Source organism: Antechinus flavipes, chromosome 5 (assembly GCF_016432865.1).
Source record: "Antechinus flavipes isolate AdamAnt ecotype Samford, QLD, Australia chromosome 5, AdamAnt_v2, whole genome shotgun sequence".
NCBI classification, from domain to species: domain Eukaryota; kingdom Metazoa; phylum Chordata; class Mammalia; order Dasyuromorphia; family Dasyuridae; genus Antechinus; species Antechinus flavipes.
This window is the reverse complement of record NC_067402.1, coordinates 237883052-237909950: the sequence shown is the minus strand read 5'-3', so window position 1 is coordinate 237909950 and position 26899 is coordinate 237883052. Positions and strand designations below refer to the sequence as shown.

At 33.5% G+C, this 26899-nt stretch overlaps 1 protein-coding gene across 4 annotated transcripts in view; it reads left to right on the top strand.

Moving 5' to 3' along the window:
* Positions 1–26899, top strand: part of PTPRR (protein tyrosine phosphatase receptor type R) — a 394529-nt gene that overhangs the window by 300173 nt on the left and 67457 nt on the right. For 3 of the 4 annotated variants that reach the window (XM_052000768.1, XM_052000765.1, XM_052000766.1), the window contains 4 exons: positions 3935–4121; positions 15289–15373; positions 25515–25594; positions 26004–26141. In XM_052000768.1, the coding sequence (XP_051856728.1) occupies positions 3935–4121; positions 15289–15373; positions 25515–25594; positions 26004–26141 (490 nt within the window). The remainder of the gene's footprint in view (positions 1–3934; positions 4122–15288; positions 15374–25514; positions 25595–26003; positions 26142–26899) is intronic. The other variant, XM_052000767.1, reaches the window with a different exon arrangement.

Below are 26899 nucleotides of genomic sequence, written 5' to 3'. Positions count from 1 at the left end.
TTATTGGGGGAATTTGTTTTTTAACTCTTTACTCGCTTGCATAAAATAGAGAAAGAGAAGATCAGTGAATTAGGCTTGCAACTAAAGCTAGAAAAAGAACAAATTAAAAACCCTCAATTAAATATCAAATTTGAAATTCTGAAAATAAGAGGGGAGACTAATAAACCTGAAAATAAGAAAACTTTTGAATTAACAAGTAAAACTAAGAATTGGTTTTATGAAAAAGCTCTAACAAAATAGACAAACCTTTAATTAATTTGATTAGAAAAAAGGAAAGAAGGAAATCAAATTGTTCGTCTCAAAAATGAAAAAGGATAACTTTCCACTAATAGAGGAAATTAGAGCAATAATTAGGAGCTATTTTGCTCAACTATATACCAATATATTTGACAATCTAAGTGAAATAGAAGAATATCTACAAAAATATAGATATAGTATATAATGTATAGTATATGATATATCGATAGTATAAAATATTTGGGAATCTATCTGCCAAGGGAAAGTCAGGGACTATATGAACACAATTACAAAACACTTTCCTCACAAGTAAAGTTAGATCTAATCAGTTGGAAAATATCAAGTGCTCAATCTCCTTATTTAATGCCATATCAATCAAACTACCAAGAAATTATTTTAGAGACTTAGAAAAAATAATAATAAAATTCATCTGAAAGAACAAAAGTCAAGAATTTCAAGGGAATTGATGGGGAAAAAATGCCACTGAAGGTGGCCTAGCTATGCCAGACCTAAAACCATATTATAATGCAGTGGTCATCAAAACCATTTGGTACTGGCTAGGAAATAGAGTAGTCAAACAGTGGAATAGCTTATGATCATAAGACAAAATAATCAATAACTAGAGCAATCTAGTGTTTGACGACCCAAAGACCTCAGCTTTGGGGATATGAATTCACTATTTGACAAAAACTGTTGGGAAAATTGGAAACTGGTATGGAAGAAACTAGGCATTGACTCACACATAACACTACATACCAAGATTTAGACATAAAGAATGATATTATAAGGAAATTATAAGAACATAGGTTAGTTTATAGTTTACCTTTCAGATATGTGGAGAAGGAAGGAATTTATGTCCAAAGAAGAACTAGAACTAGTAATTGAATACATAATAGATAATTTTGATTATATTAAGTTAAAAAAAGTTTTTATACAAACAAAACCAATGCAGACAAAATTAAAATGGAAGCAATAAAATTGGAAAACATTTTTACACTTAAAGATTCTTATAAAGGCCTCATTTCTAAAATATATAGAGAATTAATTCAAATTTATAAGAATCTGAGCCATTCTCCAATTTTTTTTTATTTTTTATTTTTTTATTTTTTTTGATATTTTTATTTTTATTTTTTTTTTTTTAATTTTTAAATTTTTTATTTAATAATTTCTTTATATTGACACTCGTTTCTGTTCCGATTTTTTTTCCCCTCCCTCCCTCCACCCCCTCCCCTAGATGGCAAGCAGTCCTTTATATGTTGGATATGTTGCAGTATATCCTAGATACAATATATGTTTGCAGAACCGAATAGTTCTCTTGTTGCATAGGGAGAATTGGATTCAGAAGGTATAAATAACCCGGGAAGAAAAACAAAAATGCAGATAGTTCACATTCGTTTCCCAGTGTTCTTTCTTTGGGTGTAGCTGCTTTTGTCCGTCATTTATCAATTGAAACTCAGGTCTCTTTGTCAAAGAAATCCACTTCCATCAAAATATGTCCTCATACAATATCATTGTCGAAGTGTATAATGATCTCCTGGTTCTGCTCATTTCACTTAGCATCAGTTCATGTAAGTCTCGCCAGTCCTCTCTGTATTCATCCTGCTGGTCATTTCTTACAGAACAATAATATTCCATAACATTCATATACCACAATTTACCCAGCCATTCTCCAATTGATGGGCATCCATTCATTTTCCAGTTTCTAGCCACTACAAATAGGGCTGCTACAAACATTTTGGCACATACAGGTCCCTTTCCCTTCTTTAGTATTTCTTTGGGATATAAGCCCAATAGAAACACTGCTGGATCAAAGGGTATGCACAATTTGATAATTTTTTGGGCATAATTCCAGATTGCTCTCCAGAATGGTTGGATTCGTTCACAACTCCACCAACAATGCATTAGTGTCCCAGTTTTCCCGCATCCCCTCCAACATTCATCATTATTTTTTCCTGTCATCTTAGCCAATCTGACAGGTGTGTAGTGGTATCTCAGAGTTGTCTTAATTTGCATTTCTCTGATCAATAATGATTTGGAACACTCTTTCATATGAGTGGTAATAGTTTCAATTTCATCCTCTGAAAATTGTCTGTTCATATCCTTTGACCATTTATCAATGCCATTCTCCAATTGATAAATAGTCAAAGGATATGAACAGACAATTTTCAGATGAAGAAATTAAAACCATTTCTAATTATATGAAAAGATGCTCTAAATCACTACTGCTCTGAGAAATGCAAATTAAGACAATTCTGAGATATCACTATACACCTCTCAGATTGGCTACAGTGACAGGAAAAGATAATGATAAATGTTGGAGGGGATGTGGGAAAACTGGGATATACATTGGGAAAAATGGGAATACATTGTTGGTGGAACTGTGAATGGATCCAACCATTCTGAGATTAATCTGGAACTATGCTCAAAAATTTATCAAATTGTGCATACCCTTTGATCCAGCAGTGTTTCTACTGGACTTGTATCCCAAAGAGATCTTAAAGGAGGGAGAGGGACCCACATGTGCAAAAATGCTTATGGCAGCTCTTTTTGTAGTGGAAAGAAACTGGAAATTAAGTTTATGCCTATCAATTGGAGAATGGCTGAATAAGTTATGGTACATGAATGTTACATGAACTGATGTGAAGAAAAATGAGCAAAACTAGGAGATCAATGTATACAACAACATCATTATTATACAATAATCAAATCTGATGAATGCCACTGTTGGAATACAAGGGAGTTGTTGGAATATATGGGAGCCACCTGACAGTGGCTGCTAGAAATCCAACCCCAGACCTGCAGAATGGATCTACTCTTGTGAGAGGATGATACAAGGAGAAGGAGAGGCAATTGCTGTTCTCTAACCTCTCTGACTGAGAGGCCATTGCATTGTCTGACCCTGGGCGAGTCACTTAACCCCAATTTTGGAAGGAAGGAAGGGAGGGAGGAAGGGAAAAAAGGAGGGAGGGAAGGAGGGAGGGAAGAAACAAGGGAGGGAGAAAGAGAGAGGAAGACAGAAGGGAGAGAGGGAGAAAGAGAGAGAGAAGAGAGAGAAAAAAAGAAAGAGAGAGAGAGGGAGGGAGGGAGAGAGAGAGAGAGAGAGAGAGAGAGAGAGAGAGAGAGAGAGGAAGGAAGGAAGGAAGGAAGGAAGGAAGGAAGGAAGGAAGGAAGGAAGGAAGGAAGGAAGGAAGGAAGGAAAGAAGGAAGGAAGGAAGGAAGGAAAGAAGGAAGAAAAATTGGGTTAGTTGACAATATCTGATCTGATAGTACTTCTAACCCTTCTCTATAAACATTCAAAAATTGAAAACCCACAAGGCTCATAATATTGAAATCATCTTCAACTTTTCATTCTTTCATACCCTATTATTTCCAATCAATGAAGTCTGAAGTGGATTATCCACAGTGTAATCAATTTTTCAGCAATTGCAGTTCTTAAAGACCATCTTCAAAGTATTAGAGGGGTTATGATCTAAGTTGGTGCATATAGAATCCACAATAATGAAATTTCAGGTATTCTAAGTATGAAAATAAACTCATCTGAAAGAATTGTATTTGGCTGCCTTGGTCAAATTTAAAATCACAGAAGAAAATTCATCTAATTCGTTTAAAGGAGATAAACATTTTAAAGTCACCTTTTTAGTAATTACTTCTTTTAAATAATTTCACTAATGCAGAACCAAACTATTTTCAAATGCAGACGAGGATCCAATGTGTCTCTTACTTTGGACATGAGTAGTTTGGGGAGCATTGAGCCTTTTGTGACTGTACCAACACCACGGGAGAAAGTAGCAATGGAGTATCTGCAGTCAGCCAGCCGGATTCTCACAAGGTCACAGCTGAGGGACACTATGGCAAGTTCTCATTTACTCCAGACTGAATTCATGGTGAGTCTTTCCCCTCATACTTGGGACAATACAGCACAAGATTAGATATATTAAGGTACAAAATGTGTCAAAAGGCTTAGATAATATTGCTAATGCTGTTTTAGCATTGTTAAAGAAAACTGCATCTTCAGAAACTTCATTTGTGTTCTTCCCTATTCTCTCTGGTATTTCTGTGACGAGGTCACAGGGTGTTTATGGCACAAAGACAGGAAAGGTGCATTTTTCTTCATAGTGGAATATATTTAGGGAGCTCATTTTCCATGTTTTATATCAATACATATCTTACAAATTAGTGTGCTTTTTAAAATCATGTATACCTTGCACATGAAATTGGCATTTCTACGAAATACCTAGTAATAAACTTAATCTGTTATTCTGTGATCAGAGGCAATATACGGAAATATTTGATAAAATCAAGTAGACCTAAGTAAAGAATTCAATTAAATAGAACAAGCTTTTCTAAATATAATTTTGTTTCTATTGACAATTTCATGCATATTTTAATTTTCCCCTCTAGGCATTGACTAATTCAATATTTTCTCTGTTCTATCTAAAATGACCAAATGGAAAACACAAACATTTTCATTTTTTTTCAATATTTTATTTTGTTAATACAAAGGCTCATCCTCATAACAAAACTTAGCTTTTAACAAATTTGTAGATTGACTAAACATAGGGAATAATTCAAATGAATTGTTTGACATCTCATCCTTTTCAAATAATGAAATAAGAGATGTCACAGTTTTGCTTGATTTAATATTTTGTATAAGCTGCAGAAATAATTTTTGCAAAGTAACAAATATCTAAAATGAAAATTGTAGTGTCAATTGACAAACTATTTTAATTATGACATAACTGAGAATTTATTGTAGTTGTTGTTAACTTTCATGGAAGTCAACTATTCTGAAACTTTCATCACTGATTTGCCCAGACTGGCACCTCCACAAGTGAGAGTCAGCATTTGAACATAGGACTTCTTGACTTCAGGGTCAACTTTCTCTAACTTGCTTTCTGCCTAAAACATTATTTGTTTCCTTTTTGAAGCTTTTGACTTTTAGATCTGATCTTGATAAATAAATGCTAAGCTGCTTTTTCTCAAATAACTTGAAATTTATATCAATTATTTAGGCATTTATTCTTTCACAAAAGAAAGTTCAGTTGAAGGGACAAATTAAGGAGAAATAATTGATATAGAATATACATATTCCTATTTGGTGGGCAGGGATGTAATTGACCACTAATGGAACTATAAGGTCTGCTTGCAACAAAGGAAACAGTTGGGTTATGAATTTTTTTCTCTTTAAAATTATTATTATTGCTCTCTTTTGTTTTTAATCTCATCTGTATTGCCTAATATATCCTTCCTCCTTCTCCTCTCAGAGAGCCAACACATTTTTTAAAATAATTATAACTTTTTATTGACAGAACCCATGCCTGCATAATTTTTTTTTTTTTACAACATTATCCCAATGTTGAAGCACTCACTTCTGTTCCGACTTTTCCCTTCCTTCCCACTACCTCCACCCCTAGATGGTGAAATGGACAAAGGACTGGCCTCTCCTCCTTTCCCTCAGTCTTAGGGCCTGGGGTTTACAGAGAATGGTCTACTCAGCTAGATTAGGGGACTTCTTTTGCACTTCAAAGTGCCAGATCAACAATGCTCCCAAGGATATCTGTTCCATGAGGGTGGTCACCTAACCCTGATCCCTATCTATGTTAAAACATCTGCCATTGTATCTTTTGTCCTGTATAGTGGAGTCACTGTTTAATGTCAAAATGTGCCAGCAAGGGTGAACAAGAATACTTATAAGGCTGTCCCTACTTCAGTTGGGCACAGAACCATGCCAGAATCCTACTGGAGGTCTGTCCTGGCCAAGCACACCATCTAGGCCAATTACAAATAAATTATTTCTAAATTATGAATACTATGGCCATCTTGAATTTTATTGCCTAGGCTATTTCAATGGCAGGCAGTCCTATACATGTTAAATATGTCACAATATATCCTAGATATAATATATGTGTGCAGAACTGAACAGTTCTCTTGTTGCACAGGAAGAGTTGGATTCAGAAGGTAAAAATAACCCTGGAGGAAAAACAAAAATGTAAACAGTTTACATTCATTTCCCATTGTTCTTTCTTTGGGTGTAGCTGCTTCTGTCCAGCATTGATCAATTGAAACTGAATTAGATCTTTTTTTTTTTGTCAAAGAAATCCACTTCCATCAGAATACATCCTCATACAGTATAGTTGAAGTATATAATGATCTCCTGGTTCTGCTCATTTCACTTAGCATCAGTTCATGTAAGTCTCTCCAAGTCTCTCTGTATGCATCCTGCTGGTCATTTCTTACAGAACAATAATATTTCATAACATTCATATACCACAATTTACCCAACCATTCTCCAATTGATGGGCATCCACTCAGTTTCCAGTTTCTGGCCACTACAAACAGGATTGCCACAAACATTTTGGCACATTCAGGTCCCTTTCCCTTCTTTAGTATTTCTTTGGGATATAAGCCCAGTAGTAACACTGCTGGATCAAAAGATATGCACAGTTTGATAACTTTTGGGGCATAATTCCAGATTGGAGAGCCAACACTTATAACAAAGACAAGAGAAGAGAATAAAAGATATTTCAATAAAACTGACTAATACATTGACTAATATCAATCTTTTATTCAGTCTTCCATACCCATAGCCTCCTACATCCATGAAGAATGAAGGAGGATGCATTCTCACATTTCTTCTTCAGGATGGAGTTTTACCATTGTAATATTTCTCAGAATTCAGTTTCAGTTGTTTTGTTATTGCTGTTCTTTCCATTTATATTATAGTAGACTTGGGGTATGTTGTCTCCCAAGTTCTTCTTATTTAATATTATTCTTTTATGGGGCAGCTAGGTGGTGGAATGGTTAGAGCCCCAGCCCTGAAATCAAGAGGACCTGAGTTCAAATCTGATTTCAGACACTTAACACTTCCTAGCTATGTGACCCTGGGCAAGTCACGTAATCCCAATTGCTTCAAAAAAACAAAACAAAACAAAAGATTATTCCTTTTATTCATTGTTTCTTTTAAGACAATAACATTCCATTTTTCTATAGTTTGCTTAGCCTTTCTTCAATTGATAATTATCCATTTGTTTCTAGTTCTTTGCTCCTTCAAAAAGGTGCTGTTATAAATATTTTGATATAGAGGGACCCTCTCTTGGATTTTTGAGTTAAAGAGATGGCTATTTTTGTCACTTTATTAGTTTATGTCCAAATGGTTAGGATGGTTGGACTAATTATTCACAGCTGTTATGCCTATTTTTTTTACAATCCCTTCAATAATTACTATTAACATCTTTTTGTCATCTTTATCACTTTGTTGAATGTATTGTGATAAAAGAGGTTTTTTTTGTTTTTTTATTATTTGCTGAGGCAACTGGGGTCAAGTGAACTTGCACAGGACCACACAGTTAGAAAGTGGTGTCTGAGGCTATATTTGAACTCAGGTTCCTCTGACTTCAAGGTTGGTGATCTACCAACAATAAAACAGGTTTTTAAATTAAATTTTTATTTGGGACAATATTTTACATGGTTACGTATAGGTTGTGATATTTATTTTTTAAAGTTTATTTCTATTGGAAAAATAATATTCAATGCAATACAGTTAACAAAATCATTTGCATTACTTCACAGTAATTTTTTGATATCAGACCCTTATCATGGATATTTGATACAAAGTTTTTCCTTCTTAATTGCTGCTTCCATTTTTTCCAAGCTATATTAATTATATTTGTATAAAATATTTTTTTCATTTTAAGGAATCAAATCTATCATATCTTTTATGATTATTTTTACTTCATATTTGGCTAAGAATTCTCCCCCAGGAGATAGCTATGAAAAATGCCAGGTTGAGCTCTCTTCAAATTAAAAAAAAACAACTGCTATGCTCTTTAATGTTCAGATCCTATATTTATGTTAAGCTTATTGTGATGTGACAAAAGATGTTAGCATAAATCTAATTTCTGCCAAACTGCATTCCAATGTTTTTAGCAGTTTTTATCAACTACAGAATTATTCCTCAAGTTATTTATATTCTTGAGTTCATCAAACACCAAATTATTAAATTCAGTTATTTCTGAGTTTTCCTTATTGTTCTGTTCCATTGATCTACTTAAAAAAAAATTTTAACCAGGACTAACTAATTTTGATAATTATTATTTTATGGTATATTTTAAGATCTGAAAATGCTATTCTGCTTTCATTACTCCTGTTTTCATTCACCATTACTTTGCTTCTAATTTCTAAATTATTTGCTCCTCTAAACAAATTTTCTATCTATCTAGCTCTCTTTGTCATTTGATTGATATAGCACTATATTTGTGTATTTTTTTTGGATAATATAATGATTTTTATTATATTGGTGTAATCTACTTATGAATACTGAATGGAAGGAGCATTTTATTTAGGTCTTCAATGTGTCTTGAAAAAATGACTCAGAAATTTTGTTGATTTTGTTATTTTTTTGAATTTTACTTTCCTTTCTGTTATTTTCATAGAACATCAGCTCATTCTTACCAGAAATAAAAGCCTTTAAGGAGGAAGAATTGAGCAACCTTAAAAAGGATATTATTAATGATAAGCAAATAGAACTTCCATTCCTAGATTTGATTAATTAATTAATGATTTACATTTATAAATTAATAAATTACATAAAGGTATTTAAGCATTTAGTAAAATATCCATAGTTTTCAAGAACCCATTTATGTAGAAGACCTAGGAAAAATATCATATCCTAGCTCTCTACTATTTATTTTTTTACATGTTAAAACAATTTTATTTTATTTATTTATTTTTTAATTATAACTTTTCATTGATAGAATATATGCATGGGTAATTTTTTTTTACAACATTATCCCTTGCACTCACTTCTGTTACAACTTTTCCCTTTCCTCCTTCACCCCCTCCCCTAGATGACAGGCAGTCTTATACATGTTAACTATGTTATAGTATATCCTAAATACAATATATGTGTGCAAAACTGTACAATTCTCTTGTTGCACAAGAAGAATTGAATTCAGAAGGTAAAAATGACCTGGGAAGAAAAACAAAAATACAAGTAGTCCACATTCATTTCCCAGCGTTCCTTCCCTGGGTGTAGTTGATTCTGTCCATCGTTGATCAATTGGAAATTGTTGGAATCCTTACTAACTGCTAACTAATTAGAGTTGATCTAATCTTACAAGAAGATGTTTTGGGCAGAACCTGAAACAAGGTACTAAGTAGAACTACCCATAATCCCGCTCTCTGGAAGGAGCATAAATAGGCCAATGGGCCAGTCGGAGAGTTCTTCAGAGGAAGAAGCTACAAGTCGAGATTTCACTGGAATGACATGAAGAATAGAGCTGGCTGGAGGCTGAAGAAAGCAGAGGCAGAGGCTGAAGGACCAGACCTTTGGTGACATTCGGAGAGAGCTCTTGGAACCAAGCAGAGAGATAGGCCTCTAAGCTAACCGGGCTATATTGGAGATAATAAAAGATCTGAACTTTGATCACCTGGCTGTGTCTTGAGAAGAAAAAGCTCACTACAGGAAATGAATTAGATCTTCTCTTTGTCAAAGATATCTACTTCCATCAGAATACATCCTCATAGAGTATCGTTGTTGAAGTATATAATGATCTCCTGGTTCTGCTCATTTCACTCAGCATCAGTTCATTTAAGTCTCTCCAAACCTCTTTGTATTCATCCTGCTGGTTATTTCTTACAGAACAATAATATTCCATAATATTAATATACCATAATTTACCCAACCATTCTCCAATTGATGGGCATCCATTCATTTTCCAGTTTCTAGCTACTACAAAAAGAGGTGCCACAAACATTTGGCACATATAAATCCCTTTCCCTTCTTTAATATCTCATTGGAAGATAAGCCCAGTAATAACACTGCTGTATCAAAGGATATGCACAGTTTTATAACTTTGGGGGCATAATTCCAAATTGCTCTCCAGAATAGTTGAGTTCATTCACAACTCCACCAACAATGCATCAGTGTCCCAGTTTTCCCGCATCCCCTCCAACATTCATCATTATTTCTTCCTGTCATCTTAGCCAATCTGACAGGTATATAGTGGTATCTCAGAGTTGTCTTAATTTGCATTTCTTTGATCAATAGTGATTTGGAACACCCTTTCATATGAGTAGCTCTCTACTATTTAACAAGACTTCTTTTCAGTTTTCCTCACTAATGACATTCTTTGACCCAACTCATAACTTCATGAAGAAGAGACATTCTCTTAGTAGTAATATTTTTTGGACATTGTCCCATTCACTCTTGATATGTTTATGTACTAGATGGGTATTAACATGCTAAAGAATGAGAGTCTGTTGCTTGTTTTTCTTTTTTAAAATCACTTTCATCTTCAAAATAGCTATATTTCAATCCAATCCAATTCAGTTCAATAAGCATAGTTCCAAGGAGATGGGGTAATTCAAAGTTTAGATAAGACCTTGTCCCATCATTAACAAATTATATTTAGTAGGGAAATCTATCACAGATCAGAGATTGTAGGATAATTGATCTAGAATTGGAAAAGATCTTAAAGGCCACATAATTCCATTCTTTCATTTTATGGATGAAGAATCTGAGGCTAAGGAAATTAAATGGCTTGCCCAAAATCACACAGGTACTAAGTAGCAAAATATGAATTGAAATTCTAGTGCTATGATATAAAATCCAATATTTTAGCCACTGAATCATACTTCATCTCGATAAAATTGCTAAATGATAGATGAGAGAGTTCTTTATTTTACATATTTTTATTAAAAGCTTTTTATTTTCAAAACATATGCATAGATAATTTTCAACATTCACCCTTGCAAAACCTTGTGTCCAAATTTTTTTCTCCTTTCCTTCCCCTCCCCTCTCCCCTAGATGGAAAGTAATTCAATCTATATTAAACATGTGCAATTCTTCTATACATATTTCTACAATTATCATATTGCACAAGAAAAAAATGATATATTTAAATGAGGCATTAGGAAAGCACTAAACTTGGCCCAAGTGAAAAAATTTTTAAATATCCTTTTTTCCCTTTTTTGCTGACTTCTGTTTTTTGTTTTTTCTTTGTTATCACCAGTGCTTAGCAACATACCTGGAATTTAATAAATGCTTAATACATGTTTATTGCTTGCTTAGTAGATTGATTGCTGTGATGAGAAACTATGGGTGGGAAATATCACATTTTCAGACTCACTGATATGCTGATTAATTGTGTTGAATTGCTTCTGATTTTCTTCCTATTTTTATTCTTTGTTGCAAAGAAAGGTTCAATGGATAGGGAAGGAGGGATATATTTGGAAATTAAGCATTATAAGCACAAAAGATATCCACAAAAATTTAAAATATAAGAACAGTAGTATAAGACAAAAGATTTATTCTTTACATACAGTAATCGCGAAGACTTCCTGAAGGAAGTGGTGTTTTAGTTAGGCTTTAAAGAATGAATAGGGACAGGTAGATGGCACAGTGCTGGGACTGGAATTAAGAAAATTCACCTTCCAGAATTCAAATCTGATCTCATCACTTTCTAGCTGTGTGACCTTCTTTGCTTCAGTTTTCTTATCTGTAAAATAAGCTGCAGAAGAAAATGATGAACCACTCCAGTATCTTTGCCCAGAAAACCCCAAATGTAAATCACAAAGAGTCAGACACAATTGAAATGATGTGAACAATAGGAATGTTAAGGTTATAAAGATGCTTGGGATAGTGAAAAAATTATTGACTTTATAGTTTAAAAATATAAATTTAAGTTCTAGGTATGACAATTACTGGTGTGATCTTAATTTATCCTCTTTGTGCTTCCAGTTCCTCATCTTTCCTATTCCTTCCAATTTCAAAGACAGTGTTCTTGTTTGACATTGAAGCTCTTCACCACCTGACTCCTCCCTACCTTTCTAGGCTCTTTATGCAGAACCATTTGGGTCTTTGCTGTTTTGAACAAGAGTAGAACTGCTATCTGCATGTCTTTGTCCTGACAGTCTGCCTTTAATTCAGCCTTTTAAAATCTCTGGCTTCCTTTTAGACTTAGCTCAAATGCCACCTTCTGCAAGAAGCCTTTCCTGCTTCTCACCTCATGGTGAGATAATGGTGGATAACACAGAATTGAATCTTTATTTTTCACTAGCTTCTGGTATTTAGCATTCCTTCAATTAGTTAAAAAAAACCAACATCATTCTGAGGGGTAGCTAGGAGGCTCAGTGGATAGATCTCAGACCCTAGAGTCAGAAGGACCTGAGTTCAAATTCAGCTTCAGACACTGAACTAGCTGTGTGACCTTTGGTAATACTTTTGTCTCAATATAAACAAAAAACAGCAGCAACCACAAAAAGACAAACAAATGGGGGAAAAAAATCCATAAATATTATGATGAGAAGAGGCCCATAAGCTTTACCAGACAGCCAAAGTAGCTCATGACATAAAACAGGCTAAGAGCACTGCCTTTCCTTCTAAGGTGATTTTATATCTTCTCTCTATGTACCTTGAATGTACCTACTAATGTACATATTATCTTCTGTACTAAAATTTATGTTCCTCAAGGGCAGGGCTTTCTCTTTCTTTGCATCACTAACTCTAACACAGTTTATTTAATAAATGCTTCTTGATTAATTTATCTTTAAAACCCACAAAATGGTAATAAGTTAATGGGAAAAAAGCTTTTATTAAGTACTTGCTATGTGTCCGATACTCTATGCCATGGCACTAGGAATATGATATATCCTTTGCCCTAAAGTGACTTATATTCTAATGGGGGAAAGACCCTAAAAGGAAGTAAAGGGATCCATGGGGCCTGGAACCATAGAACAGTCATTTTTTACACTCCTCTTCCCTCTCCGCTGAGTAAAGTGACCAGAACCAAGAGAACATTGTACACAGTAACAATCAGATTCTGTGATGATGAATTGTGATGGACTTGGCTCTTCTTAAGAATGTGGCAATTCAAGGCAATTCCAATACACATGTGATGGAAAATGCCATGTGTATCAGAGAGAAAACTATGGAGACTGAATATGGATCAAAATTTTTATCTTTTTTTATTTGTTTTCTTTCTTGTGATCTTTTCCCCTTTAGGTCTGATTTTTCTCACACAACTTGACAAATGGAAATATGTTTATGTTTATAAAAATTTTTATGTTTATATTTAGATTAAAATGTGGTTACGTTTAAAAGAATTGCATACACTTAATCTATATCAGATAGTTTGCTGTCTTGGAGAAGGAGGGGTCAAAAGAGGAAGGGGAAAATTTTGAAACACAAAGTCTTACAAAAATGAATGTTGAAAACTATCTTTCATATACTTGGAAAAATAAAATATCAGTAAAAATTTGAAATAAATAAAATAAAACAGTACCAAATTTTAAAAAAACTGAGTACCAAATTTTCTCTCATCCTTCTCACTCTCTTTGAAGAGGCCAGCAATTTGAAATAGGTAATACATGAAAATATATTTCCACATTAGTCATATTCTAAAAGAAAACAGACAAAATTAAAAATCCAAGAAAAATAAAGCAAAAAAAAAGTTTTGATCTGTATTCAGACTCCATCAGTTCTTTCTTTGGTAATGGATAACATTTTTCATCATAAATGCTTCAGAATGGCTTGTATCATTGTATTGCTGAGAATGATTTGCTTGATTCCTGGAGCAAAAAGTAAAAGAGGAAAGGGAAATGAATCTAATCCCACTTATTCTCATTAAACTCAGATCTAAGATGTGATACCAAAGATGAGTATATTTATTAATTCATGCTGGAAGAAAGTTGTGGTCTCTGGTGTTGAGTTTAGCTGGTCAGTTGGCAAAATGTCCCAAAATTTCTGGAGATATTACTTGCATTGTTTATTTAAAGCCCTATATAAATTAGTCATTTCAGAGCTAGCAAAGGAATAAAAGTGAGAAAATGCAGTAGAAAAGTGAGAAAATGAATAAAGGACACTGTAGCATATAAGAGAATAGTATGAGATTAAACAGGTTTTAAAAAGTACGATGATACCCAATTATTGGAAACCTTTGAATGCCAAACTAAGAAATTTGTACTCACTAGGTAATAAGGATTCATTGAAGTGTGGGGTTTTTTGTTTCAAAGTGGGATAATATAAACAGATTTATACATGAGAGATATGAGATAGAGTTCGTCCTTTGTTCTTGAAGAGGACCAATAATATAAGGAGGGTGATGTTTTGATTTTCAAGTGAATTTGTTTTCAGTGAGGTGAGAAAGTCATCAGCCTCACTATCTTCTCCAGAATCACCTAACTCCAATGGTAATACATCGGTCAAGGGGATTGATTGTGGCCCTGAATTTAGAGGGGAGATCTAGGCCTTTTTAAACTCTTTTCAGGGTTTCAATTTGTTTGATACAATAATTATTCAGTGATGAAAAGTGGCAAGAATTGAGGAAAAAAAATGGTTTGCTTTGCCTTCATAAGAGAATCAGTCTGAGAGGGTAAGACCCACAGAGTTTCTAGCCAGAATAGAAACAATTGCTAATTATAATATGAGGAAAAGTTTGAAAGTAGAAATAGGAAAACCTTTTAAGAAATAGGAAGGTCTTTAAAGAGATTATTGAAGTAGTCTAAGGCAGGTCTATATAAGAATCAGTACTAATGTGATCATTTGGGGAATAGAGAGGAAGGAAAAACTAAATTTTAGTGAATGGGGCAAACAAATGGGGGACATGGCTCTGAAAGGTGCCCTTAAAACAACTTAGTTATTTGTGTAGTGAAAACACCACAAGGAATTATCTTAGATGAATTTATTCAGTCAGGAAAGGAAATTAGTTAGGATAGTAACTGATTAGTAGGTGTTATTAACAATGCCCAGAAACCTGTAATTTCTTATTTGAATGAATTATTCCTGTTACCTAAGTTTCTAGAAAGCAACAAAGAAAGCTGCTGAAAGAAGGTATATTTTTTTTGTATGCTTTAATATTTGTTCCCCTGTGATAAAACTCCAGTAGCACTCTATGCTGGTTATCATCAAGAATTAATAGCTAATGGGCATTCAAAGGAGAATGAAAAGATAATTCAAAGAATTCAAATTTTATCCAGCACATATGCCCTTACAAAGATCTCCCAACATAGTATTATTAGACATACTAATGTGATGTAATTTATTCTATGTAGGAAATACCAATGAACTTCGTGGATCCCAAAGAAATTGACATTCCACGTCATGGAACTAAAAACCGCTACAAAACCATTTTGCCAAGTGAGTTTTTTCTCATACATTTATAAATGCTATATGTGTCATCTTATAATATGCTCAGAAGAATATAGTTTAAAATAAATCTACCTTAAAGGGAGCATTTTTTGATGGGCAAGTCATGTAACCTTTCTAAGTTACAGCAACCTCATCTGTAAAATTCAGGAGCTAAATATTGGCCAGAAAACTCACTCTAGAAACTTTTGCCACTAACTAATACCATTAAGATTGCTTCTAGTCATTAGAAAGATGGGTGACTATAGAAGCCACATGTGATACATACCATCAAAGCCTGATATTCTGTCAGCTTTTTGAAGGTTTTGTTTATTATAAGAGAATGTTTAGAGAATATTTAGTTTGATAGAGGGAACATTAAGGAGAAAAAACTATTTTGGTGCAAAACAAAATGCAGCAATCAATTGTAGAGTATGGGCTACCTCCCTGGAAGCCTCAGGGTCAGCCAGAGTCAGGATAAATTAAAGTCCTTGGTCTTTAGGGGGAGAAGTGAAGGAGGCAGGCAAGCAGAATCCTGGATTCTGGAGTCCAGAGTCACCAACCTCCCTCCTCCTCCTCCTCCTGCCATCAAGTGACCCTAGCCTCTCTTCATCCCCCTCCCCCCAAATCCTTGCCTACAATTATCTTAACACCAAACATTCAGTAAGCACCAATGGTGAGAAGAGCCATTATTCAAATATATGCTAATAGAGTCATTATCTCCCATTGAATAGGTAATTAGCCTTAAGTGCTCATTGTTTGATGCAAAGCATACCTTTTTTGGAGTTTCAGCCCACTACATTCAATTTGTTTTTAAATTAATAAAATGAGTGGTCTCCAAGGATCTATCCAGTTCTGACATTCTATGTTGGACTATTCTCCATTCCTATATAGAAGTCCTCATTAGGACTAGAGAATGTTAGAAATGAGCCTTTCTCATGGAACAAACAACAGATGAAATTGATATTCAAGCAAAGACAAAGATGACAGTGTGATAATGTTGGAAAAGAAATAATTGGCCTTTTATTCCTATGACTTCTCATCCTCTCTTAATGTGTCTCCTAAACTTTAGGAAAATGGTTACTCTGTCAAATAATAGTCTTCATAATATGGCCAACTTAATTCCATATATGGCATGGACATACATGGTAAGGACATTAGAGGAAAGCCTTTGAAGGAAAAATATTACAGAATCCCTACTAATGGGGAACTTGGGGAAATAAAACTTGTCTTTGCACTTTCATTTTCAGTAAAGCTGAAATCTTCATTAACTTCATTCCATTGAAATATGTCTTTAACTAGTCCACCTAGCTCAATTTGGGTACCTGAACTGTGATCTTTGTTGAGAGATCCTTTGGCAGCAGTTAAAAGCACATCAAATACTGTATTGGATAGATTTGTTTTTTTTTTTTTTTTTAATCCTTTAAATTCTTTTGGAGGAAAATATCTGCTAAATTTCTACCTTATAGTATGTTTGCTTCCAAATCTTCATTAGATCCAAAAAAACATTTTGGAAAAGATTTAAATTATTAAAAAAACTATAATTCTCCCTATTTTGTGTCCTGATGATATCAAACTAGTGCTTTCAGACTCCTGTGTCAGCTTTTCCATTCCCAGAACAGGGTGGATCTCTTGATTTAGGGCACCTGTGGTGACAACTAATATTGTATATAATGGATTTTCTGTTGAAAGTTTCTGCAGTCTGAGTGCCTCACCCTCTGCCCTGCTGAGTTATTTCTCAATTAGAAAATGTAATTTGCTCAAGTCACACTATTCCATGAGAAATATTTTCTGAGAAGGGTAGACTGACTATGCTGGTCTATGTGCTAGAAATTACTTTGGAATTGTTTTGGGAGCTAGTTATGTTAAAATATTGCTCAACTCAACAAGCATCCATTAAATCCCTAATTCATATTTTTATTGCATACATTGTATACATATATGTTGTATATGTAAAATACAAACTACCCCTATCCTTTCAAAATATTAAGAGATACTATTTTCCATATCTAAGGCTCAGCAAGCACGCTATGCTCTGAGCTTGGCATGTCAAAAATCTTTTTGTTCTAAATAATCTCAGCCACATCAAAATCCCAGAACTGATTCATATAATTATTGCATTGCTTTGACCAGTATCAGGTGTTCTCTGAATCTGGAAAAACACCTGCTGTTTCCATGTTCTAGTCATGAAGCCTTGCTATGAATCAAATTTATCACATCTTGCTGTTACCCCTCATTGTAAGGATTACAGCTCACTGAGTAGCCATTATTAATATATAGACAGTATATAAATATTGAGATTTGGTCACACTAAAGTGGGTTTCCTTGCTAGGGAGGATTGTTTAGTCCTTCCTTGCTTGCAAGCCATTTCCTTCACTTTGAAATTAAAGTTCGTTTGATTCCTGACTCTCTCTAGCCTGCTCTGTTCGACTCTGGTCACCCACAATTTAGAGACTAGTAATGTCTGAATGACAAAGATAGTTATTATATTTACCCTGAGCAAAATCTTACCAATTCCTTCGATCAATCCTCATAAGGAATAGTTTATCATTCTGGCTGCCCTTTGGATTACCTCTACTTACCAATGTCATTTCTAAAATATGATGCATAAAACTCAAAACAATATTCAACATATTGTCTAATCAGAGCAGAGTACAGGACTGTCATCTCCTTATCACTGCAAACATTAATTCAGTACCAAAATAATTAGCTTTTTTGCCTGTCCGTATTGAAGTGATTTTTTGAGTCAAATTTTTGAGGTGATTTTGAGTACCTTAAATTGACCAAAATATTTTTCAGATAAACTGTTCTCTATTTCGTTTCCATTTTATATTTCCAATACTGATTTCTCAAAAACTAAGAGTTAGATAAATTATGCCTGTTAAATTTTATCTTACTAGATTTAGTCAATGGTGTGCTGGAGAAAGCTCATTCTGGCTCATGAGAAACAATTGTTAAATTTTCAGCGTGAGCATTTAACATATCAGAAATCAACAAATTCTATAAATCTACAAATTTATCCATTGTTTTGTTGATTGTCTAGACTTACTAAAGTGAAGGAAAAATGTTAATGCAGATTAAATTTTAAAGTGTGTTTTATGTTCAATCTTTAGTGAGCCAGTTACACATTTACCAATACACCCTTGAATTCCACCCATTTTTCTAACCTGTCAAGATCTTTTGATCTTTTTGTTTATGAATGTGTTAGCTATCTTCTGCTAGCTTTTTGTCATCTGCAAATTTTATAAGGGTACATTTTATGCCTTTATGCATATCATTACTGTTCATTCTTTAATGCCCCCTTAAAACAAACTCCTTCAATCTATATAAGTTATTACTTCTGTCCCTTCCTTTAAAAGCATGGGACTAATTTATATGAGGATTAAAAAAGGTGATCTCAAGTGGTATTATGGCCATATAACATCTAATTGGATTGTATGCCACTTCATGAAATCTTTCTTTACACTGTGCTTTATTGAGAGTATCCATATATTTCACTAAGCAAGTTGTATATAGTTCCATATATATGAGGAACATATATATATATACATATATATATTCTTTATAGTCTTTGTCATTTGTTTCATTATAGCTACTCCTTTTATTTTAAAAGAACTTGAGCTATAGCTCATATTCACATTGGTTCAAAAGGATCATAGGTATTTGTTATATAATCAATTATTCTAAATAATTTATTCAGGTACCTCTTTCTTAAATGAACAATTTGCTTGTTGAAAAAGACAATACAGGGGCATGCTGATCAATATTTAACAATTATCTCTCCAGAAAAAAGTATTCATGACTCTTCAAAATTGATTTGCATTTTTATAAATTTTTTCTATCACTTCCTTAAGACTAAGCAATTAAAACAAACAATAAATCCAATCAAGATTTGTAGCACTTGCTGATTTCCAGAGGATAAATGCTCACTCTGAAAATTTTACAACTGGCTCTACCCCTGGGACAGTACTTTATAAAGAAATTGAAATATTATTGGATAATAGACTTATCATAGTAATCATATTATGCCATATATGTAACAATATGGCAAAGGAGCTGTGATTTATGTTCATTATGGGGAATAATTATCTGTTTAAGAATTAAGTTTACCAATATAGTTATGATGGTTTACCAGTGAGCTATAATTTGCATCTTTTGGATATGAGACATAACATCAATACTAATAATAACTAGCATTTATATGGTACACTTGCCATGTGCCAGGTACTTACTAAGCACTTTACAATTATTGTCTCATTTAACCATTTCAATAACACTGAGTGCTATTATGATTCCCACTTTAAAGATAAAGAAACTGTGGCAGACAATAGTTGATGGACTTGCTCAGAGTCACACAGCTAGTAAATGGTTGAGATTGGATTTGAACTCAGGTCTTTCTGACTCCAGGTCCTCCATTATACCTCCTAGATGCCCCCTGGTATATATAGATTAAATGTCTTGCCTAAAGTCATACAGCTACAAGGTAATGGATGCAGTATTATAATTCAAATTTTCCTGACTTCTAAACTAAGCATTTTGTGTACTATAGTGTCCTTATATAGTATGCCTATGTAGTATAAAATATGTTAATAGTGATATTAATGATATAACCCAGGCATTCATTCATTTAAATCAGGGGATTTAGAGTCTGTTTCATATGTGTGTATGTATACATATATGTAAATATATGGATAGTTATCAAATATGGAGATGTTTGATAACTGCATTCTAATATAGTTGCTTTGCTTTATATTCTTATTCATTTTAACTTATTAATTTTAAAAGACATTATTCTGAGAAAGTATTCATAAACTTTACCAGACAGCTGAAAGGAACTAGGATATAAAAATATCTAAGACCCCCTGACTTAAGTTCAGCTATTTTATTAGCCCAAACTAACATTTTAAATTAAATATATTTTAGCAGAAAATATATGATTCCTCTTTTACTAGCATTCTGTTGTATTATTGATTAATAAGAAAAATATTTGAGAACCACCAAATATTGGGAAATTCTGCAAATTATTAATTTCCATATATAAATTTACTATTAAGTAGGAAACCTATCTAAACAGTTTTATAGGGTAAAGGTCACACTACATCAGGTTCATCATAGGCATTGTGAAAGCTAAAGGAAATGGGCGGGTTTTTTCAAGGCTGAATGGTTTAGAGTGTTTGTGGAAATTTCTAATAATTAGGGTGTACTGAAAAAGAATGAGAGGTTTCCTGTCCGCATATTGCTAAGAAAAGCAAATTTTCCTCACTGGAGAAGTCTGGGAGGGAAGAATAAAATTTTCATTTTTCAAATTTTTCCAATTCTCCAAATCATTTTTGCTTATAATTATCATGCTGTGAGAAAATCCAGAACAATATTCTAAATTCTGTGTAAAGGATAACTTGTATGTATGTTTCTTCTCACAAATATTTAAATACTTTAATGATTTGTGATTCATTCATTTCAGCACACCTTCAGTTAACTCACATTTGAGATCCTGTATAATTTAGCAGACTAGAGAGTCTTCATAAATTGTTAGAATCCCAGATTTCACCTCAAAGCCAAACTAAGGGTGAACCTCTCTGAACTTAACTAGATTTATATACAGACAAGAAACATGGCCAATAAACTTATTTCCAGAATCATACTGGAAGCTTTGTCAGTTCAATTCAATTACACATATTTATACCTTTAATAAGCATCTACTATGTACAAGTCCTTTATCTTGGAGATGGACAACAATAAAACAGCCCTCATATTATACATAATACATGTAAACTAATAATTACTTACATAGTACATATAAAGTTGAGTCAGTATGACATTATGGAATATCACTAACCTTGTAGTCTGTAAGAACTGGATTTAAGTCTTCCCTCTTGACACATGGACAACTAACTAGTGTGACCCTAGGTTTCACTCAAAGGCAAGTAATTGTAAAATAGCTGAAAATCTTCATTTAGAGAAAAAGCTTCCCTACTTGAAGTTTCCTATTATAATGAAGAAATAAATCTAGACATCCCCCAAACACACACACACACACACACACACACACACACACACACAGTAATCCAAAGTAGGTTCAAGAAGGAAAGATAATAGCAGGTGATTGGAAAACCTTCAGCTAGGAGGTAGACTCTGAGCTATACTTGGAAAAAAGTGAGAACTTCTACAAGCTGGAAGTGAGGAAGGAATACATTTTAGACAGGAAGAACCACTTATGAAAAGACCCAATTCCATCCTACAAACATTTATTAAGTGCCTACTATGTGTAAGATACTATATTGAGATATGAAGAACACCAAGGCATTCCTTGGTATGGCTTCCATTATATTTTCTACTTTGGTGGAGCCAGCAGTCTAATGGAGCCATAAAGAGAGCCATCAAGAATCTTAGATAACCTCTACACTGTGATAAAACATCTGAAAAGAAAATCAATGGGGGACAAAAATCAATAACTTATTTTATCTAACAATTTGTGCCTTGAAGATTTTGTTATATGATTTTTTTTGCCTGAAAAATTACCCTAGAATGTCAAATACATATGCAATGGCAAAAGATGTTTGTGCCAGCCCTGTTTGTAGTGGCTAGAAACTGGAAATTGAATGGATGCCCATCAATTGGAGAATGGCTGGGTAAATTGTGGTATATGAATGTTATGGAATATTATTGTTCTGTAAGAAATGACCAGCAGGATAAATACAGAGAGGCTTGGAGAGACTTACATGAACTGATGCTAAGTGAAATGAGCAGAACCAGGAGATCATTATACACTTCGACAATGATATTGTATGAGGATGTATTCTGATGGAAGTGGATTTCTTTGACAAAGAGACCTAACTCAGTTTCAATTGATAAATGATGGACAGAAGCAGCTACACCCAAAGAAAGAACACTGGGAAACGAATGTGAACTATTTGCATTTTTGTTTTTCTTCCCGGGTTATTTTTACCTTCTGAATCCAATTCTCCCTGTGCAACAAGAGAACTGTTCAGTTCTACAAACATATATTGTATCTAGGATATACTGCAACATATCTAACATATATAGGACTGCTTGCCATCTAGGGGAGGGGATGGAGGGAGGGAGGGGAAAAATCGGAACAGAAATGAGTGCAAGGGATAATGTTGTAAAAAAAATTACCCTGGCATGGATTCTGTCAATATAAAGTTATTATTAAATAATAAAAAAAAAACATATGCAATGGCAAGCAAGTCAGTATTTTGTCAGGGAATAATCTAGTGTATAGGAGTAAGAAAGATGTTTTTTTAGAAGTTTTTGCAAGAGTCAATGTTGAAAAATTACCCATGCATACATTTTGTATATAAAAAGCTATAATAAAAAAGATATTAAAAAAAGAAAGATGTTTCTTTCCGATGGGTACTTGGAAATTTCAGACTGGAATATCTACCTTCAGATCACTAGCCAGAGCAGGATGACATTATATTAGGCAATATATAGGGCCACCATGACTCACCTATTCATGGTACAAATCAATATCATTGTCTGCCAGCCTATTCTCAGACCTGAGAGGATTCCCATCTGCCAGTTTACTAAAAGGAATGCCCAGGGAGGAAATAATGGAGTTGCAGACCTGCTTGATTCTACTCTGACTTACATCATTTGGCAAATGTCTTTAGAGCATCCCACTAGAATTTATTTTTCTGTTTTCTCCTTCTGTGAATTGAAAGAATTGGACTTTAGATTGGAAGTTCTTAAATTATATTGAAATTAAGATATCATTTTCCCCATCCAAATCCATAGATCCCTTAATATCATTCCACATACATTGGATGGGAAAAATAGTTGCCTTTGTAATCTTTGTTTTATTTTATTCTTTTATTATGCATATATGATGTATTTTTATGTTTATTGAAAACATGATTTGGGCAAGGGGGTCCATAGGCTTCACCAGACTGCCAAAGGGATCCATCATCAGAAAAGAAAAGATAAAGAGTTCCTGTACTGAATAATGATGATTTCTACACCATCTTCTGGTTTGACATAAGTGTGCTAAATTAAAATTTCATTTAGGTTAATCTGAAAATTTGTTTTTCCTTAGATTTAGTACTAATCACTAATCATCTTTCAAGTTCCATGATTGTTTGAGTAGTTTATTTATATGACATGTAAGGGACCATATGGGAAATATTTTCAGTAAAAGAATATGTAGGAATGGGTGAATCTGGGAAATATTCATCCTGATTTTTGGCACAGATCACTATCCCCTGATATGACTGGTCTTTTTGCTCTTTTTCTTCAAAATTTGTTTTTAGAAAATCTGTCTCATTTCCCAGAATAGAGCTGCAAACAAGTTTTTCTTCTGAAGCATAATACCATATACCAGTGGATATTACCACTCCATCTCAGATGATTGGTTTACATATATTTATCCCAAAGGTCTGAGGCAAAGATCTTCATCTTAATAGAATAGTATATAGTATCTTCACCATTTTCTGGATTGGCATTAGATTATGTTATTTGTCTACACTTAAAACTGGTCAAAACTGGACTAATTAATTAGCTAACACCATGAAATATATTGTCCCCCAAATTTATCACATTCCCATGAAACAAAATATTGGGCTACTTCAAGCATTTTGGCTACCACAAAAATATTACTATCTAATTAATCAATATTCATTTACCAGGCATTGAGTTTACAAAGAAAAAGGAAAAATGTCTGCTCTCAAGAAACTTACATTCTAATAGTGGGGTCAATAAGTACATATATAAATATATATTATATGGAATACTATATATGACAACATAATTTACATGATATTAACACAATTTTATTTATATAAATATTAGGTCCCATTTAACATTACAGGATTTATATATGCTTGCATAAACATGATACCTACAAAGTATATACACAATAATGTTAGATCTGGAATATATAACTTTTTGTATCGTAGACTTTTGGCCATCTAGGATAGGATATGGGGCCCTTCTCAAAAGAGTATTTTAAATGTCAAAATAAATTACATAAGATTACAAAAAATCCAATTATATTGAATTACAGTTATTGACATTATGTTTTTTAAGTTCATGGACTCCAAGTTAAGAATCTCTGCTTTAGAAGGAAAGGTCCTGGCCTCCAAATCTTCCTTCTGAATTAATAAATTCCCTATCGCTTTAGATATTTAAGTAGAGGATACTAGATTGTTTAAATCCTCCTGCAGAATATGACATATGAACTTAATCTTGAAATAAGTCACTGATTCTAGGAAGTGAAAGTGAAGAGAAAGAGCCTTGTAGACATAAAGGACAGTTAATGGAATGGGTTTTTATTGTATATGGGGAAAAGAAATAGTCTAGTATATAGCTGAGCTATAATTCTTTGACATTTCTTTTCTTCCCCAAGTACTTCTTACTTCAGTGTCATTTAGCACTTTTGAATTAACCCTAGACATAGCATTATGAAAGGCTGGTATTGTAAATGGTACAAACTATTTTTGAATGATTGATGAAGACCACAGAAAGGATGAGCAGGAGAGAAGATTCAATTGTCCCATTGCATCTCAAAGGGAATAGAGCCACAAGAGCCCTGCAGTGTAGATGATTTTCTGAGCAGGGCCATTCGAGGAAATGATTTGGATAAATGTTTTTTGAGTTGAATTAAAATGACTTACATTGACTTAAGTCAGGAGATATTTTTATATAGTCAATAGGTATTGACAAAATGACTATTAAAAGACTACATGGTTTTTTCATATCAGTAGTAGCAATAAAATAGAACATATGAGAAATACTGAATTATCTGATACATACTTTCAAGTATGGTCATGTGGAAGAGGGATAAAATACATTTAGAGTCAGTCCAGAAGAAAAAACCACCAACAGGAGATTTGGACTCCATATAAGAAAGAACATTTTAATAATTCTGCTTCCTTTTGAAGTAGTGAGTTCTCCATTGCTTGAGATATTCAAGTAAAAGATGGCTAAGACATCTATCAGAGATATTTTAAGGGGATGAGGATTCTTGTATGAGATGAGAAGTATGCCTAAAAGTCATCAGAAGTATTTTCAATTCTTAAAGTTTCATGATTCTGTCATTTATCATTCATGATTCATCATTCTACCCATTGATACTTGAGTTCATCAGATAATTTGTATAGTATAATCTGCTTAATTTTCTTTTTTTTATTATTAGATCCTCTTAGCAGAGTGTATTTGAAGCCAAAAAATCCAACTGATTCTTTGAGCACCTATATTAATGCTAACTACATTAGGGTAAGTAAATAAGCATGTATTTCTTCTAGATGGTTATAAAAGTTTCATTCCTTAGCCATTCCATCCTCTCATTCCCATTGAAATATCCTAAATTACTTTGATTTCATTAACTATTTTATATCTTTTTCTTAACTGTTAGCATTTTTAATGGTACATTTATTATGTCTTAACATATCTGAGCCTTTGTGGCCACTTGTTTTCATGGTATGTCTGAATGGATACCATGATGTTACACTTGGCTTGCTAGATAAATCACCATGTAGAATCTGCTGTGATATTCAGTGACATTGTTCTAGTCTATGTTGCTTTTGGACTCACACAATTATTTTGTCCTGTAGATCTTTTATCTAAATTTCTAAAGCAAGCTATGAATTACAAGCCAATGCTTTTATCTCTGAATTTAAACTAGGGTTACAGTGGTGAGGAGAAAGCTTTCATCGCTACACAGGGGCCCATGATTAACACCGTGAATGATTTCTGGCATATGGTCTGGCAGGAGGACAGCCCTGTCATTGTTATGATCACAAAGCTAAAAGAAAAAAACGAGGTATGACTTTTACATGCTTGCCAACATTATGTGTGAACCCACATTGAAGGAAAGATCCTTCATTAATAAAAATGGCATGCTTCTGATAATAGATATCTTAAAGATGGAAACTTCCTTGTTCTTAAGGCTTAGGCAATTTTTATGCTTTCAGATGGTCTATTACCAGTATTTTCTGAATTAGCATATCTTTTTTCCAAAAAGGTAAAAAAACTTAGTATATCCAAAAATCACCTGTTATGCTGATATCATCAAAGGATTATAGATTCCTTTCTCAAAAAGCTCTTAAAAATCATCTTGTCCAACCCCCTCAAGTAAAGAAGCTGAGATCCCAGGGTTATTTGCTCACATTCACATGCATATATCTGGAGTAGGATTTGAATCCTAATCTCTCCCATTCTCCTATTCAGCCAGCTCTCTATTTACTATACCATTTATCATACCTATTTTAAAGATGGGAAAATCAAGACCCACAAACAATTAATTACTTGCCCCAAGAATCTTATACATAATTCAAAAAGTGGGGGGAGGGAAGGGAGTATCTGAGTTTCCTATCCATTTTAGGGAAATCTCTAGTGGAGAATAGGGTCATAGACAAATAGAGGTTACAGTTAATAGAGTGTGTTAGCCCTGGAATCAGGATACATTGAGTTCAAATTCTCCCTCAATATTTAGATTCTAAGCTGTATCACTTAACCTTTATCAGCCTGTTTTCTCATCTATAAAATGAGAATAATCATAGTACCTGTCATGGTTATTGT